This window comes from Pelobates fuscus, chromosome 6 (assembly GCF_036172605.1).
Source record: "Pelobates fuscus isolate aPelFus1 chromosome 6, aPelFus1.pri, whole genome shotgun sequence".
Lineage (NCBI taxonomy): Eukaryota > Metazoa > Chordata > Amphibia > Anura > Pelobatidae > Pelobates > Pelobates fuscus.
Window position 1 is genome coordinate 266,534,265 of NC_086322.1, and position 15,076 is coordinate 266,549,340.

General features: G+C 43.7%; 1 protein-coding gene across 1 annotated transcript in view; it reads right to left on the minus strand.

Moving 5' to 3' along the window:
- The window catches only part of PPP1R1B (protein phosphatase 1 regulatory inhibitor subunit 1B), an 86,830-nt gene that overhangs the window by 3,436 nt on the left and 68,318 nt on the right, over positions 1-15,076 (minus strand). The window contains exons 5-6 of the mRNA XM_063425458.1: positions 11,856-12,011; positions 11,662-11,763 (exon numbers count right to left, since the gene is read on the minus strand). Coding sequence (XP_063281528.1) covers positions 11,662-11,763; positions 11,856-12,011 — 258 coding nt within the window. The remainder of the gene's footprint in view (positions 1-11,661; positions 11,764-11,855; positions 12,012-15,076) is intronic.

Consider the following 15,076-nt stretch of genomic DNA (forward strand, 5'->3'; position numbering starts at 1 on the left):
GCAGTGTGTGTGTGTATGAATGCAGTGTGTGTGTATGAGTGCAGTGTGTGTATGAGTGCAGTGTGTGTGTGTGTGTATGAGTGCAGTGTGTGTGTGTGTGAATGCAGTGTGTGTGTGTATGAGTGCAGTGTGTGTGTGTGTGATGCAGAGCCTTGGTGGGGGGTGGGCATTTTAAATTTTTTTTATTATTATTATTTTAAGTTTTTTTTGTTATATTATTATTTATTTATTTTTATTATTATTTTTATTATTTTATTATTATTATTACATTTTTTTTTCGTCCCCCCTCCCTGCTTGATACATGGCAGGGAGGGGGGTTCTCCTTCCCTGGTGGTCCAGTGGCATTGGCAGTTCAGTGGGGGGGGTGGAGGGGGGCTGGCAGGGCCGCCCTTAGGGGTGTGCGAGCTGTGCGGCCGCACAGGGCGCCATGGAGCAGGGGGCGCCGTGGATTTAAAAAAAAAAAAAAAAAAAAAATTTTTTTTTTTTTTTTAAATTTGCAGCGGGGGCGGAGCTTACCGTGCGGCGGGGGCGGAGCTTCCCCACCAAACAGTCACCAGGAGCTGCACTGCCTCCACAATGAACTCCACAGGTAACTGTGGGATTGTCAGGTGAGTGTGACTCTCTGCCTGTGTTTATTACTGTCTGTGTGTGTATGACTGTCTGCCTGTGTGTGTGTGTCTGTGTATGACTGTCTGCCTGTGTGTGTCTGTGTGTGTGTGTATGACTGTCTGCCTCTGTGTGTGTCTGTGTGTATGACTGTCTGCCTCTGTGTGTATCTGTCTGTATTACTGTCTGCCTCTGTGTGTGTCTGTGTGTATTACTGTCTGTCTGTGTGTATGACTGACTGTCTGCCTGTGTGTGTCTGTGTGTGCGAGACTGTCTGCCTGTGTGTGTGTGACTGTCTGCCTGTGTGTGTGTGTGACTGTCTGCCTGTGTGTGTGTGTGACTGTCTGCCTGTGTGTGTGTGTGTATATGACTGTCTGCCACTGTGTGTCTGTGTGTGTATATGACTGTCTGCCACTGTGTGTCTGTGTGTATTACTGTCTGCCTCTGTGTGTGTGTCTGTGTGTATGACTGTCTGCCTCTGTGTGTGTGATTCTGTGTATGACTGCCTCTGTGTGTATGGCTGTCTGCCTCTGTGTGTATGGCTGTCTGCCTGTGTGTGTCTGTGTGTATGACTGTCTGCGTGTTTGTCTGTGTGTATGACTGTCTGCGTGTGTGTGTGTGTGTATGACTGTGTGTGTCTGTGTGTATGACTGTGTGTGTCTGTGTGTATTACTGTCTGCCTCTGTGTGTGTCTGTGTGTATTACTGTCTGTGTCTGTGTGTATGACTGACTGTCTGCCTTTGTGTGTGTGTGTGTGTATGACTGTCTGCCTGTGTGTGTGTGTGGATGTCTTCCTGTGTGTGTGTATGGCCGTCTGACTCTGTGTGTGTGTGTGTGTGTCACATACAACCAATACACGCATATCACACACTGTTAATACACCCATTACAAATATCACACATAGCATACATATCACACACAGTCATCACACCTACTATCACATACACAGACAACACAAACATTACAGCAAACATGGATGATGGGGGGGAAGGGGGGGCGCTGTGAAGATTTTTCGCACAGGGCGTCAAAATGCCTAAGGCCGGCCCTGGGGGCTGGCAGAGAGCACTTACCTCTCCTGCAGCTCCTGTCAGCTCCCTCCTCCTCCCCGCCGGTCCGTGCAGCTCTTCTGTCAGCTCACACTGTAAGTCTCGCGAGAGCCGCACTATGACCCAGCGGCTCTCGCAAGACTTACACTGGGAGCTGACAGAGGTGCTGAGCGGACCGCCGCGGAGGAGGAGAGAGCTGACAGGAGCTGCAGGAGAGGTAAGTAACCGCACACAGCCCCATTGTCTGTATTATGGCAATGTAAATTGCCATAATACAGACAGTGACTCGAGTATAAGCCGAGTTGGGGGTTTTCAGCACAAAAAATGTGCTGAAAAACTCGGCTTATACTCGAGTATATACGGTATTCTCCAAAATTCGTCATTTTCCATACAATTGGATGAGTCTGTCATTGCAGATAATAATGCTCTACCGATGACACATGTACGGTACCTTGATGAAAACAATACATTGCAAGAAGAAATGCTATTCACTGTCAATATGATTACAGATACAAAAGGATTATCAATATTTAATGCTGTGAAATCATACTTTGCAAAAAAATAATATACCCTTGAACAATATTGTTGCATGTGCTACCGATGGAGCACCATCAATGGTAGGCCGCTATCGTGGATTTGTTGCTTACGTGAAGGAAGAAGTGCCAAGCGTTTTGTGTATTCATTGTGTTGTGCACAGACAACATATTGTGGGAAAACATTTAAGTACAAGTCTCCATTCATCATTAAATATAATAATTAAAGCTGTAAATAAGATCAATTCTAATGCCAAAGGTGATAGAATGTTTCGACAGCTGTGCCAGGACAATAACAAGCAGTTTATTAGGTTACTTTTACACACAGACGTTCGATGGCTCTCAAAGGGTACATGCTTGTCTCGTTTTGTTGCGTTATATGATAGTGTCGTACAGTTTTTTGAAAGTAGTAATGAGGCGGGTCTCTATGAACAGTTAAAAACAGTAAAGAATTATGCTTTTTATTTGGCAGATATTTTCAAGAGATTTTATGAAATTAATTTGCGGCTTCAAGGAGCCAATATAACTCTCATAAGTTGCAAAAATATAGAGTCATTATTTATCGAAAAGCTTGATCTTCTCCGTCATAATATTTTAAAGAGAGAATTTCATCAGTTTCCTGAATTGTCACCTATAAAAGATGATGTACCTCCGGGGGATATTGAAAGGTTCAGTAGCCACCTCAACAAACTCAAATTGGATATGGAAAAACGATTTCAAGATATTTTGAAATTAAGGGTGCGTGACTGGATGATAAATCCTTTTACAGCAAATGTTGCCGAGGTTGATATAACTTGCCGAGAAGAACTATTAGAACTAAAATATGATGAAGAGAGTATGTGTCATTTCGGTAGTGGTAGATACCAAAAACTATGGCAAAATAAAAAAATGCCTGCGTTATATCCAATTATGTGGAACATTATATCCAATTTATTGATACCTTTCCCTACCACATATCTTGTAGAATCAGGCTTTAGTGCTGTTAATCATATTATGAGCAAACAGAGAAACCGTCTGAACATCACCGAAAGAGGAGACCTTCGTTTGTTCCTTACGAAAATCAAACCGGATATCAAATATTTAGTCTCGCAGCATCAGCCTCAAGGTTCTCCTTGAATTTCAAAGCTGGAGAAGGATAGGAAGGGGGGAAAATGGTGGGGAGCGGTGGGGTGAAAGCAGAAATCCTACACCGCCACCTTTACTCTCAGCCTGTCTTGGGTTGTGGTTAAGTGAAGACCACCAAAGAAAGGAATGAATAGTATATTTTAAACGGATATTTCAAACATTAATCTTCCAATTATATTTCACAAAAGAGGGCTACTTTTATAAGTGTAAGAAAATCATTATTGCTGAAAGAAATATTTCTATTAATTCTTCAAGCCTAGCATATTGTTACACAACATCTTATTATACAGTGCTATGATATTTGAAATTAGTGTTTTATTAAACCACCATATATTCAAATTAAATCTCTACCTACTGACAGTGAAAAGGGGGAATCACTGGCAGGTCCCCCGCATGATTACTCAGTCACCCATCCAATGCCTAATAGCCCACCATTTAATCTATTTCATTATTGAACCCAAACCTGCAAGCAATAGGTCAGAGTATGGGAGAGACCACCGGCAGGTCATACGCAATTGTTATATGCTAATAGACTGGGTAGCAGTTTTATTTAACACCGTTCTTGCTAAACAATGAGCAGAGTATGGGGATGCCCAATGAATGGCTCTCCCCTATGAGTAATGGTACCCTTTATGTCATTATTGATGAGATTGGGTATTAACAGCTGGACAGTCAAAGTTCCCAAATAGCTGTTTTATTTACCACCCAAATTGCCGGGCATGGGTGATGAGATTAAGGATGGATCAGGAGTGGCCTTTCCATATTAAAGCGTTATTAATACTGCATACTACTGCTTAGTGGACGAGGTATAAACAGCTGACCAGATTCTAGCTGATCAACCATTTATTGCATATTCTCCCACCTGACTCATGGTGGGTGAGAATTAAAGGAGGACTCTATAATTTCAATTATTCTGTAGGGGACATATTGATATGGGGTTACATGGGAATGCTGCCATCTAATTAGTGAATTTGTCTGCTTGTAGGCAGTATTTGGGAGATATCCTGGGAGCGTTTGATACATATGTAAATAATATGCTTTGTGATGTACATCACTGAATTTCTACCGATTTTCCCTTAGTAAATCTCCAAATTCCAAATACAGAGAAAATCCAGTGATTTTCAACATGCGGACTGCATTCAGAGTTTAGTGTATAATCCTGAGAGAGATGTGAGCATAGATTGTTCACTTGGTGTGATTAGTAACGCAGGAGTTGCCATATGGGTCCATTCACACAAACGGCTATTAATATTCACTCCAAGACACAGCATGATCTATCTGAAGATAGCCGACGTTGTCACATATGTGCCATCATTTTAACAACCAATCACTGAGGGCTGTCTGGATCGTTGCCAATAATATTCACAATGGAATTATGATTTACCCCTCTAAGCACATCAATGTAAAGAAATTGAGCAAAATCTAACCTAGGGTCTTTTCTCACTACCAAAGCCTGATTTTACATAACTAGTAAGGAGCTTACGCTATCTAATTTAATGAGGGAGACAGCAAAAAAAACATAAGTAGACATTACCCAAAGCAGGATGCAAACATTCTAATGTAGGAACGCCACTGGGTGTACAGACAGACACACAGAAAAACTGGAAGTGTCAACCACAGTGTGTGAATTCAGTCCCTAAAGAGTTGGAAAGCCATTTTTTTCTTTAGAAAGCCATGTCCTATATCTAAACTAGAGGTAGACAACCTGACTATATTATTATTATTATTATTTATAAAGTGCCAACAAGTTCCGTAGCGCTGTACAGTGGGTGGACTAACAGACAAGTATTTGTAACCAGACGATTTGGACACACAAGAACAGAGGTATTGAGGGCCCTGCACAATGAGTTTACATTCTAGATAGTGACACAAAAGGTAAGGGTAGGGTAGAAAAGTAGGTTGCTAGGATAGTGTTCATTGAGGGCTTAGTGTTTTCTGGTAGCCGAATCAGGGTGCAGGGAGGAAAAGCTGTCCATAGTTTAATTGATATGTCTTCCTAAAGAAGTACATTTTCAAATATTTTTTGAAGGAGTGGAGATTGGGTGAAAGTCTAACAGAGAGGGAAAGGGCGTTCCATAGGAATGGTTCAACCCTAGATAAGTCTTTAAGGTGAGCATCAGAGGTAGGAGTACGAACAGAGGTTAGACATAGGGGCCTAGACGGGACATATTTGTGTATTAGTGAGGATAGGTAGGTTGGAGCAGCATTGTGTAGAGATTTGTAAGCAAGTATCAGGATCTTAAATTGAGTCCTATATCTTACGGGAAGCCAATGTAGGGACTAACAAAGAGGGGAGACGTGGGAGGTGCGGGCAGACAGGAAGATGAGCCTCACCGCCGCATTCATTACAGACTGTAACGTGGCAGGTTGGGAACACGTAAGACCACTGAGAAGCGGATTACAGTAGTCAAGGCGAGAGAGGACAGCAGCATGGACAAGCACATTTGCCGTAGCAGGCGTTAAATAGGGCCGGATGCGCGTAATATTTTTTAGATGGAAGCGGCAGGATTTGGCGATTGATTGGACATGAGGGGTGAAGGAGAGGTTGGAGTCAAAGAGAACACCTAGGCAGCGAACCTTAGAGGTAGAGTGGTTGGTAGCGCCATGTCTGTGTCCATTGACTTGGAGGGACACAGACAAGGGAGTAGCAACACTTGAGGGAGGGAAGACCAGAAATTCTGTTTTGGACAGTTTCAGTTTAAGGAAATGAGCAGCCATCCAGTTGGAAATAGCAGAGAGGCAGTCAGAGACACGAGTCAAGAAGGGTGGTGAGAAATCAGGGGAGGACAGATACATTTGCGTGTTATCCGCATAGAAATTATACTGGAAGCTGAAGGAGCTGATGAGTTTACAAAGTGAGGCAGTGTAGATTGAGATCAAGGACAGACCCTTGGGGAACACCAACAGAGAGGGATTGGGGATAAGAGGCAGAGCCAGAGAAAGAAACACTGAATGAGCGCTGGGAGAGGTAGGAAGAGCACTACATTTTCCATAATGCTCTTACAGCCATAATGATGTAGTCCACAATATCTGGAGTGCCGATGGTTATCTACCCCTAGTCTAATCAATGTTCTTTGTTGAAAGGTTAGATAAGAGGCTATCAAGGTTAAGCATAATAAAATTACGTGTTATGTGTGTGCATAGGGATATTTGATTGTCCATTGCAGGCCAATATAAGAGAATGATCCCTGCTCTAAAAGACTTAGTTATGCCATGCAAAGGATTCCTAACAGGCCCGTACTGGCCATCAGGCAAACCGGGCAAATGCCCGGTGGGCTGCTATGGCCATGTGCCGAGGCCGACAGGGAAGATCAAAAGATCTCCCATGCCGGCCCATGCAGAGCCGGCACTATCTGAGCGCCGGCACTGCTGTGTGCCTTCATGGGCCAGTGGGGAGTTCAAAGATCTCCCTCACCGGCCCACAGGCACTGACATGCGGCCGCCGGCTGGGGAGGGAGAGTATAACCCGGGGAGCTCTGGCTTGCAGCTCTGCCGGGTTTCTCTTGCGTGTGTGTGTGGGGGGCATTGCCGCGGTTACCATGGCAGCACTCCGATCTCACGAGAGTGAACTCTAGCCATGCAGTCTAGAGTTCACTCTCACCATTAGGACCACCAGGTCAGGTATGGCAGCACGGTCCCCCCTCCCAGGTTGAAGGTAAGAAGGGAGGGGGAGAATAGATACAGTGCTTTTGAAATTAAAACAAAAAATATATAATTACTTTAATCTATCCCCCCGCCCCCACACACACAGCACCCTTAACCCCTTAAGGACACATGACGTGTGTGACATGTCATGATTCCCTTTTATTCCAGAAGTTTGGTCCTTAAGGGGTTAAACAGAACTCCCCCACACACACAGCACCCTCACACACAGCACCCCTCACACACACACACTCACACACTCACACAGCACCCCTCACACACACAGCACAACCCACACAGCACCCTTAAACAGACCCCCCCACACACAGCACCCTCACACACAGCACCCATCACCCCTCATGTACACACACAGCACCCTCACACACTACAACCTTCATGTACACACACAGCACCCCTCACACACACACACACACACACACACTCTCCCACACATGTGGCACCCTCACACACAGCACCCCTCACATACACACACAGCACCCCTCACACAGTGCACCCCTCACATACACACACAGCACCCCTCACACACTGCACCCCCCCCCACACACACACACAGCACCCTCACACACTGCAACCCTCACATACACACACACACAGCACCCCTCACACACAAAGCACCCCTCATATGCAGCAACCTCACACGCAGCACCTCTCACACACAGCACCCCTCACACACACTGAAACTTCACACACAGCGCACCCTCACACACACAAACCGCACCCTCGTAAACTGCACCCCTCACACACACACACACACACACACAACACCCACACACACACACAGCACCCTCACACACACAGCACCCCTCATACACACATGACATTCTAAACACACACTAGATCCCTCACACAACTCTGGATCACCTACACACACTAAATCCCTATCGACATTCTGAATCATTTATGCACACAAACACACACTAAATCTCCTATTCACGCTCTGGGTCCTTCAAACACACAATAGATCCCCTTCACACACACACACACTATAATCCCCTATGCACACACTAGATTCCGTGTAAGCAAACACATACTACAATCCCTAAACACACACACACACACACACACACTCTACAACTTCTATACACACTATGCTCCCTATACACACTCTCTCACTCTTTACAGCCCCTCGCCACACATTACCCCACAAACACAACACAACTGAAACCGACCTATTTACACAACATCACACCACAATCAGCGCACTTTACAAATACGCAATCCCACAAGCAGGCTCCAAACACATGCACAATACTCTTTCCTGGCCATTTTGTCTCCTGGTATCCTACTTATGCAGACTTATGCAGACACCAGAGACAAGTTTCAAGCAAACACAGCGCAAGCATGTTAATAAAAATGCTTGCGCAGAATAAATACAGGACCTTTTCTCATGCTAGAGATCTTCATCAGAGCTCTGTGCATGGTCTGCTCTGCAAGAGCATTGAACCAACATGCTCACTTTGAGAGGGGGCGTGCTCTCCATTGGTGATGACAAAACACCCCCCTGGGCCCCGCCCCATTCTCAGTGGGCTGCTGTTATTAAAAAATGCCCGGGCACCTGTCAAGGGGTGGAATATATACCAAGTAAACAGTGAGTTCATGAATTTCATTTGCTGGAAACAGGAAAAAGTGTTAAGCGAAAAGCTCTGACTCCAAGTAGTGATTGCTAGACAACTGAGTCAGAGCATCTCCAAAACGGGAAGTCTTGTGGGGTGTTCCCAATATTCAGTGGTTATTATGTACCAAAAGTGGTGCAAGGCGGGACAACCAGTGAACTGGCATCAGGGTCAGGGGCACCCAAGGTTCCTTTATGGATGTGGGAAGCAAAGACTAACCCATCTGGTCCAATCACACGGAAGACATACTCTAGCTTAAACTGCGGAAAAACTTAATTGTGGCCATGCTAGAATGGTATCAGAACACACAGTGCATCACAGTTTGCTTTGTATGGGGCTGAGTGCCAATGATGACTCCTGTCCACCTCGAAAAGTGCCTTCAATCAGGACGTGAGCATCAGAACTGGATCTTGTAGCATGTACCCTTATGTCAGTAGCCTTTTCCAGAAGAATAATGCACCCTGCCACACAGCAGAAATTGTTTAGGAATGGTTTTAGGAACATGACAAAGAGTTCAAGGTGTTGTCTTTGCCTACAAATTCCCCAGATCTCAATCCAATTGAGCATTTGTAGGATCTGCTGGAACAACAAATCCACTCTGTGGAGGCCCCACCTCGCAACTTGAAGGACTTAAGGAATCTGCTGCTAATGTCTTGGTGCCAGATGCCACAGGACAAGTTCAGAGGTCTTGTGGAGTCCATGTCCAAAAGAATCAGAGCAGCATGAGGCGGAACTACACAAAGCAGGAAGTTCTAATGTTGTGATTATTTGGATGCATTGTGTCTATGTATAGTCTCTGTAGTTCTATATGCCACTTAGCTGTTATCAGAGCAGTAAAGACTTTTTGCAGTCCACCATGGTTAAAATGGACCTGGTCCTCATCTAGCTGCAGCTGGTTAATTGACCTCTAATATTCACTGGTACTCACTGAATCAGTATCTTCAGAAATACATTTAAATGAAGTTAGGAATTTGAGTTGAACACATTCTCTGGCAAGTGTCCTAAGTCTGACTAAGTAGCTGAACATTTTGTTCACCTCCCTGGCAAAAATTATGTTTTATTGAGTCAATTTGAGATGACATGTTTCTCAAACGGCTAACAGCATTTTAGGAGCAAACCTCAGGAGTGTCTTTAGGTGCATCTGGGGAACTACAAACTGATTGCGAGTTACTTCAGTAAACATGGTTCACTGGGGACTTTATGGCAATTTCCAGGTTAGTGTAAAGTGGTTATTGCTGGATCTGCATGCCTTTCGAAATAGCTCTTGGCACACGGGAATTACTATAAAGTAAGTATCAGAGTCTTCCTGGTAGAACGGGTTGCATTCAATAAGATCGCAGAGATTTTTAAAAATGTATACTTTGCTATGGGGAGGGATTTATGTGCTGAAATGTTTTAAGTGTTTTGTATTAAAGGGACACTCCACTGCCCAAATAAAATAAATAAATAAATAGATAAACAATGAAAACATTTATGCATTTAATTATGTTTTTTTTTCAATAGGTGATCATCTAAAAACAGCTTGCAAAAGCTGAAGAACTCTTATCTGCAGCCTTTGCATGCCCTCCCCTTCTTCCCCAGTACAGACTTTCTGTGGCTGTCCAATCACAGACTTCCCAATGCAGCTCAGTGAGAAGTCTTTGCAAGGCAGGTGCTCAAGGCAATTGCTGCCTCTTAAGTTTAGCGGCTTTGAGCTAACCAAACCAGGAAGTAACAGGACCCTGTGTCTGATTGACAGCCAACGGGGTGTAACAAGGATAATTTATAAAAGCGACAATTTCTATTAAAATCTGCACTTTTTGTAAAATTATAAAAAGCAGACACATTCTTCACACATAAAGCACTTCCTAAAGTATATTAGCTTGCTGGAGTCTAGAGTGTACCTTTACGGTAAGTTTGACCCAGTAACATCATAGTAGAAAATCTGCATTCGTATCCACTATGCACTAGCTATCCACTTCTAAATAGTATAACTAAGCAACTGAGAATAAAAAATAAACTCTGTACATAGCAAAAACTGCTCCATAGAAAATATTTTAAACTGCAGTGCCATAACCTATTCAGTAGGTGGCGTAGCGGTATCTCACACAGAAAAACAGATCATTCTTTAGACCAGAGAAGCCATGTGTTTCCTTACTGGACGAAAAACTGCAATAGAGAAAGAAAAAAAAACAAAAGACCCCAACATTAGTCTTAAGCCTCGTGCATTTGTTGTGTGGGATTTAAGAAAAACTGTTCTGAATTCAGAACTGGCTATGTGCCTGGTGAAAGGGCTTTATTATTGGAGTAAGTTGCACTGAGTTGATAAAAGGGTTGCATAACATAGGCCACAACACTTGAGTTGGTGATCAATGTCAATTTCAGCTGAATTTAAGCTTTTCTCTGGTCAGTGTTGTCCTAGTTTTTCCAGACCTCATCACAAGTTATTACTTAGTTGAAGGGACACTATAGTCACCAGAACAACTACAGCTTACTGTATTTGTTCTGGAGAGTAGAATCGTTCCCTTTTGTTTTTTTGCTGTAAACACTGTCTTTTCAGAGAAAATGCAGCGTTTACATTATGACTGTCATTCAGTGTCTCCACCCTGTGCATGCATTGATTCAATGCATCTCTATGAGGATATGCTGATTGGCCAGGGTGGCATTTGGCTCCGCCCCTGGCCCACCTCCTTAGTTGAGATCATTATATTTGACAATCTTGGCCAATCCAATGCTTTCCTATAGGAAATCATTATGATTGGCTGAGATCACCACTGATGATATGAGCCAAAGAGGCAGATCAGGGGCAGAGCCAGCACCAGCAGACTGGGATAAAAGTAAGATTTTACTATATTTAGGGGGGTAAGAGGGGCTAGATAGTGTTTTTAACACTATAGTGTCAGTAATACATGTTTGTGTTCCTGAACCTATAGTGTTCCTTTAAGAATCCTCAAAGAAAACAAACCCTGTCTCATATTTTACTGCATAATCAAACTACATGCCAATATCTCTGCTTTCCATGTACTCTCCCCACAAGCTCACCAGTCTAACCATGCACATCCCACTTAGACTCTTACTATTCAAAATGTCCAATACCGTTTTGTGTGTCTTCTTCCTGTTCCGTGATCTCTGCTCTTTCCTCCAGGAGAGTGTTATGCAAAAGAGTCTCAAGACTTCTAGATGGCGGGCTTACATCACCTATGAACCATATAAAAGATGGTTGCAGTGCGGCTTGCATTAGGATATGACTGCCAATAGTAGCAGTAGGAAAGGATGCCATGGCTCTGTACCTAGTTTGCTCTGCTCGACACGATCTTCCATTATGCAATCCTCTGGCTCTTCTGCACCACTACCGGTTTCCCCCTCATCATCATCATCATCGTCATCATCATCGTCACCAAGCGTACCAAGGGATGCCAGGTGGGACTGGACAATGCGCTGGACAGCTGCAAAAGACAAGGTAAACACATTTTTATTGGCAGACAATGACAGAAACAACAGTCACAGACGTGTTTCTTGCTTATGGGGTCAGTATCAAATAGACATAAAGGGACTTGAAGGGACAATATAATCACCAGAACGACTACAGCTTATTGTATTTTTTCTGGTGAGTAGAATCAATCCCTTCAAGATTTTTGTAGTAAACACTGTCTTTTCAAAGAAAATGCAGTGTTTACATTACAGCCTAGTGATAACTCCACTGGCCTCTCCTCAGATGGCTACTAGAGGTATTTCCTGGCACTGTACCTCCAATAGTGTTAAACTATTTTTTTTATTTTCGAGCAGTTTATCACTGAATGAGGGTCCCTGGCTTTCCATAGTCCAGCCCCCACTGGAGGTATGGCTCAGGCAAAGATACACTTTCTTCTAGCCATACATGGATGGTCACTGTGAAAGGCTGAAAGTGGTCTGCTGACACTCTCAGCCAATCACAGCTGCCCATTGCTGCTCAGGCTTCTTCTTCCTCTTTAGCACGAGCAGCATAGTGTGGTTGAGATGCTTGGAGCTCTCATATAACATTGAAAACAGTTTAACACTCAATGCTGCCAGTGAGATGAAGCCGTTACAGTGCCTACTGTGTTCCTTTCAAACTTCACTAGCTGTTGCTTAAATGAACTCTCCAAGCACCATAACAATTTTATCTAAATGAAATTATTATGGTACCATGAGGACCCAGGCGCACTCCTACCTCCTTTTTGAACAGTTTAACCCCAATGTTGCCTCCGGTGACAATCTCAACTTCCCCCAAGGTGGCAACCAGCTTCTGATATTTAAATTTCAATAAATGTAGAGTTTTGACGGGCAAGAGAGCCGCTTATTGGCCAAGAGCGGTCAGCTGACACTCCCAGCCAATCAGTGACTCCCCGTTCACAAAACTGACTTGAAAATAAACATATCTTTCTCATGCCACTTGGGGGGGAAGCTGGATTGGTGCTGTAGGCAACTTTGGGGATAAACTTTCCTTACTATCCTTAACTTTTGTGTCATTTTACCCCACTCCCTCTAGCATGTAAGCTCATTGAGCAGGGCCCTCATCCCCTCTGTTCCTGTGTGTCCAACTTGTCTGGTTACAACTACATATCTGTTTGTCCACCCATTGTAGAGCGCTGCGGAATTTGATGGCTCCATATAAATAACATAATAATAATAATAATAATAAAAAACCATTTGAGAATGGGTTTAATCCCTTGAAGTACGAATGCACTATGGGGCCACCATAACAATTTCATTTAGATTACATTGTTATGGTGCCTAAACTCAACATTCCATCTATACCTTCCTCCATTACCTACTGAGTTGTGGGGTACCAGTTCATTATTTAGTTCATACAATTAGCCACAAACCTTCACTCAGTCCATCAGTAGAGGATTGTGGGCAACTTAATAAAGAGAAATTACTTCTTTCCCTGCTCTCACAGGCAGCTCTGTATATTCACCCACCAAAACATTCAACATTTCACTCCCACCATCACCAGCCCAAATGCCACATTTACTTTGACTTGCTTTAAAATGGTAGGCCTGCATTCTCTATAACGCTTCCCTGACCAAACATTCAAATGGCCATGGCTCAGGCTCTTTTCATAACTTCCATGAAGGGAATAACAAAGCTATTATATCGAACACTACATCTTCGATTAACTTTGTTATGATAAAAAAAAATGGCTAATGATGCCCAGTGCTTCTGTGGAAAGCAGATTTTAAAACATTAAACATGAGCACAAAATCAACCATTCTTTAACTTATTAGATCTTTAAAACCATATAATGACCAGAGATACAGTATATCATCCATTGTCGGGTCCACAGAGAAGATGCAGATTTGCAGCAATCGAGGGAACAAATTCCAATGGTGAATAGCTTTTTAGTATTCTAAATATTCCTTGTGCATCCATTTGACTGATTTCCACAATGCATTAAAGTGGCACTATCACCATCTGCAAACTTTATAGAATTTGCAAAGACCCCTAATGGTGACATCGCCACTCTGGGTCCGGTAATGAGTAATGGGCCAAGGGTGGCAGGTAAAGGTGAGTTCTACTTACCTGATGCTCTCCCTCGAGGGCACAGCCATCTTCTCCTGACAGGTCCTCTTCAGCACCAGGAGCTGTCGTCAATGCTGTACATGCCGGATCCCCTGAGACCCTCCATAGACTGAGCCAATTCCCTGCAGCCATCACTGATGAGGGCTGGAGGGATTAACAGTTCTAGACAGCAGTAGCTCCCCTTAGTGTCTAGAAGTGTCAGGTGGAGGAAATATACAGAGACAAAGTAGTCCCTACATTGTGTCTGTGTACCTCTTGACTGGGTTGAAATTTCATTGAAATTCAAACACAGTCAAAATCTGTATTTTACAAAGATTCTATCTTTATGATTTTTTTTTCAAGGTGGGGAGGGGGGAACAGTGCCGCTTTAAAGAGCGTTCCATCAGTGGTGTATCCTGGTTTTGTGCTGCCCTAGGCAGGACAAAACTCAGACCCCCCCTGCCACCGACCCCCCTCCCCGTCACTCCACCCCCTCCCCCACCTTCCAAATACACACATTCACTGACAGATACGCATACACTAGCTAACAGACACACACTCACTCACTAACAGACACACACTAACAGACACACACACTCACTCACAGACACACACACAGACACACTAACAGACACACAAACACACTAACAGACACACACTCACACTAACAGACATACAGACACACACTCACACTAACATACACACACAGACACACACACTAACAGACACACACACACTCACACACACACACACACACACACTAACAGACACACTAAACAACACACTAACAGACACAGACACACACTAACATACACTCACACTAACAGACACACACTCACTCACTAACAGACACACACTAACAGACAAACACACACTCACTCACATACACACACACACACAGACACACTAACAGACACACACACTAACAGACACACTAAACGACACACTAACAGACACAGACACACACTCACACTAACATACACTCACACTA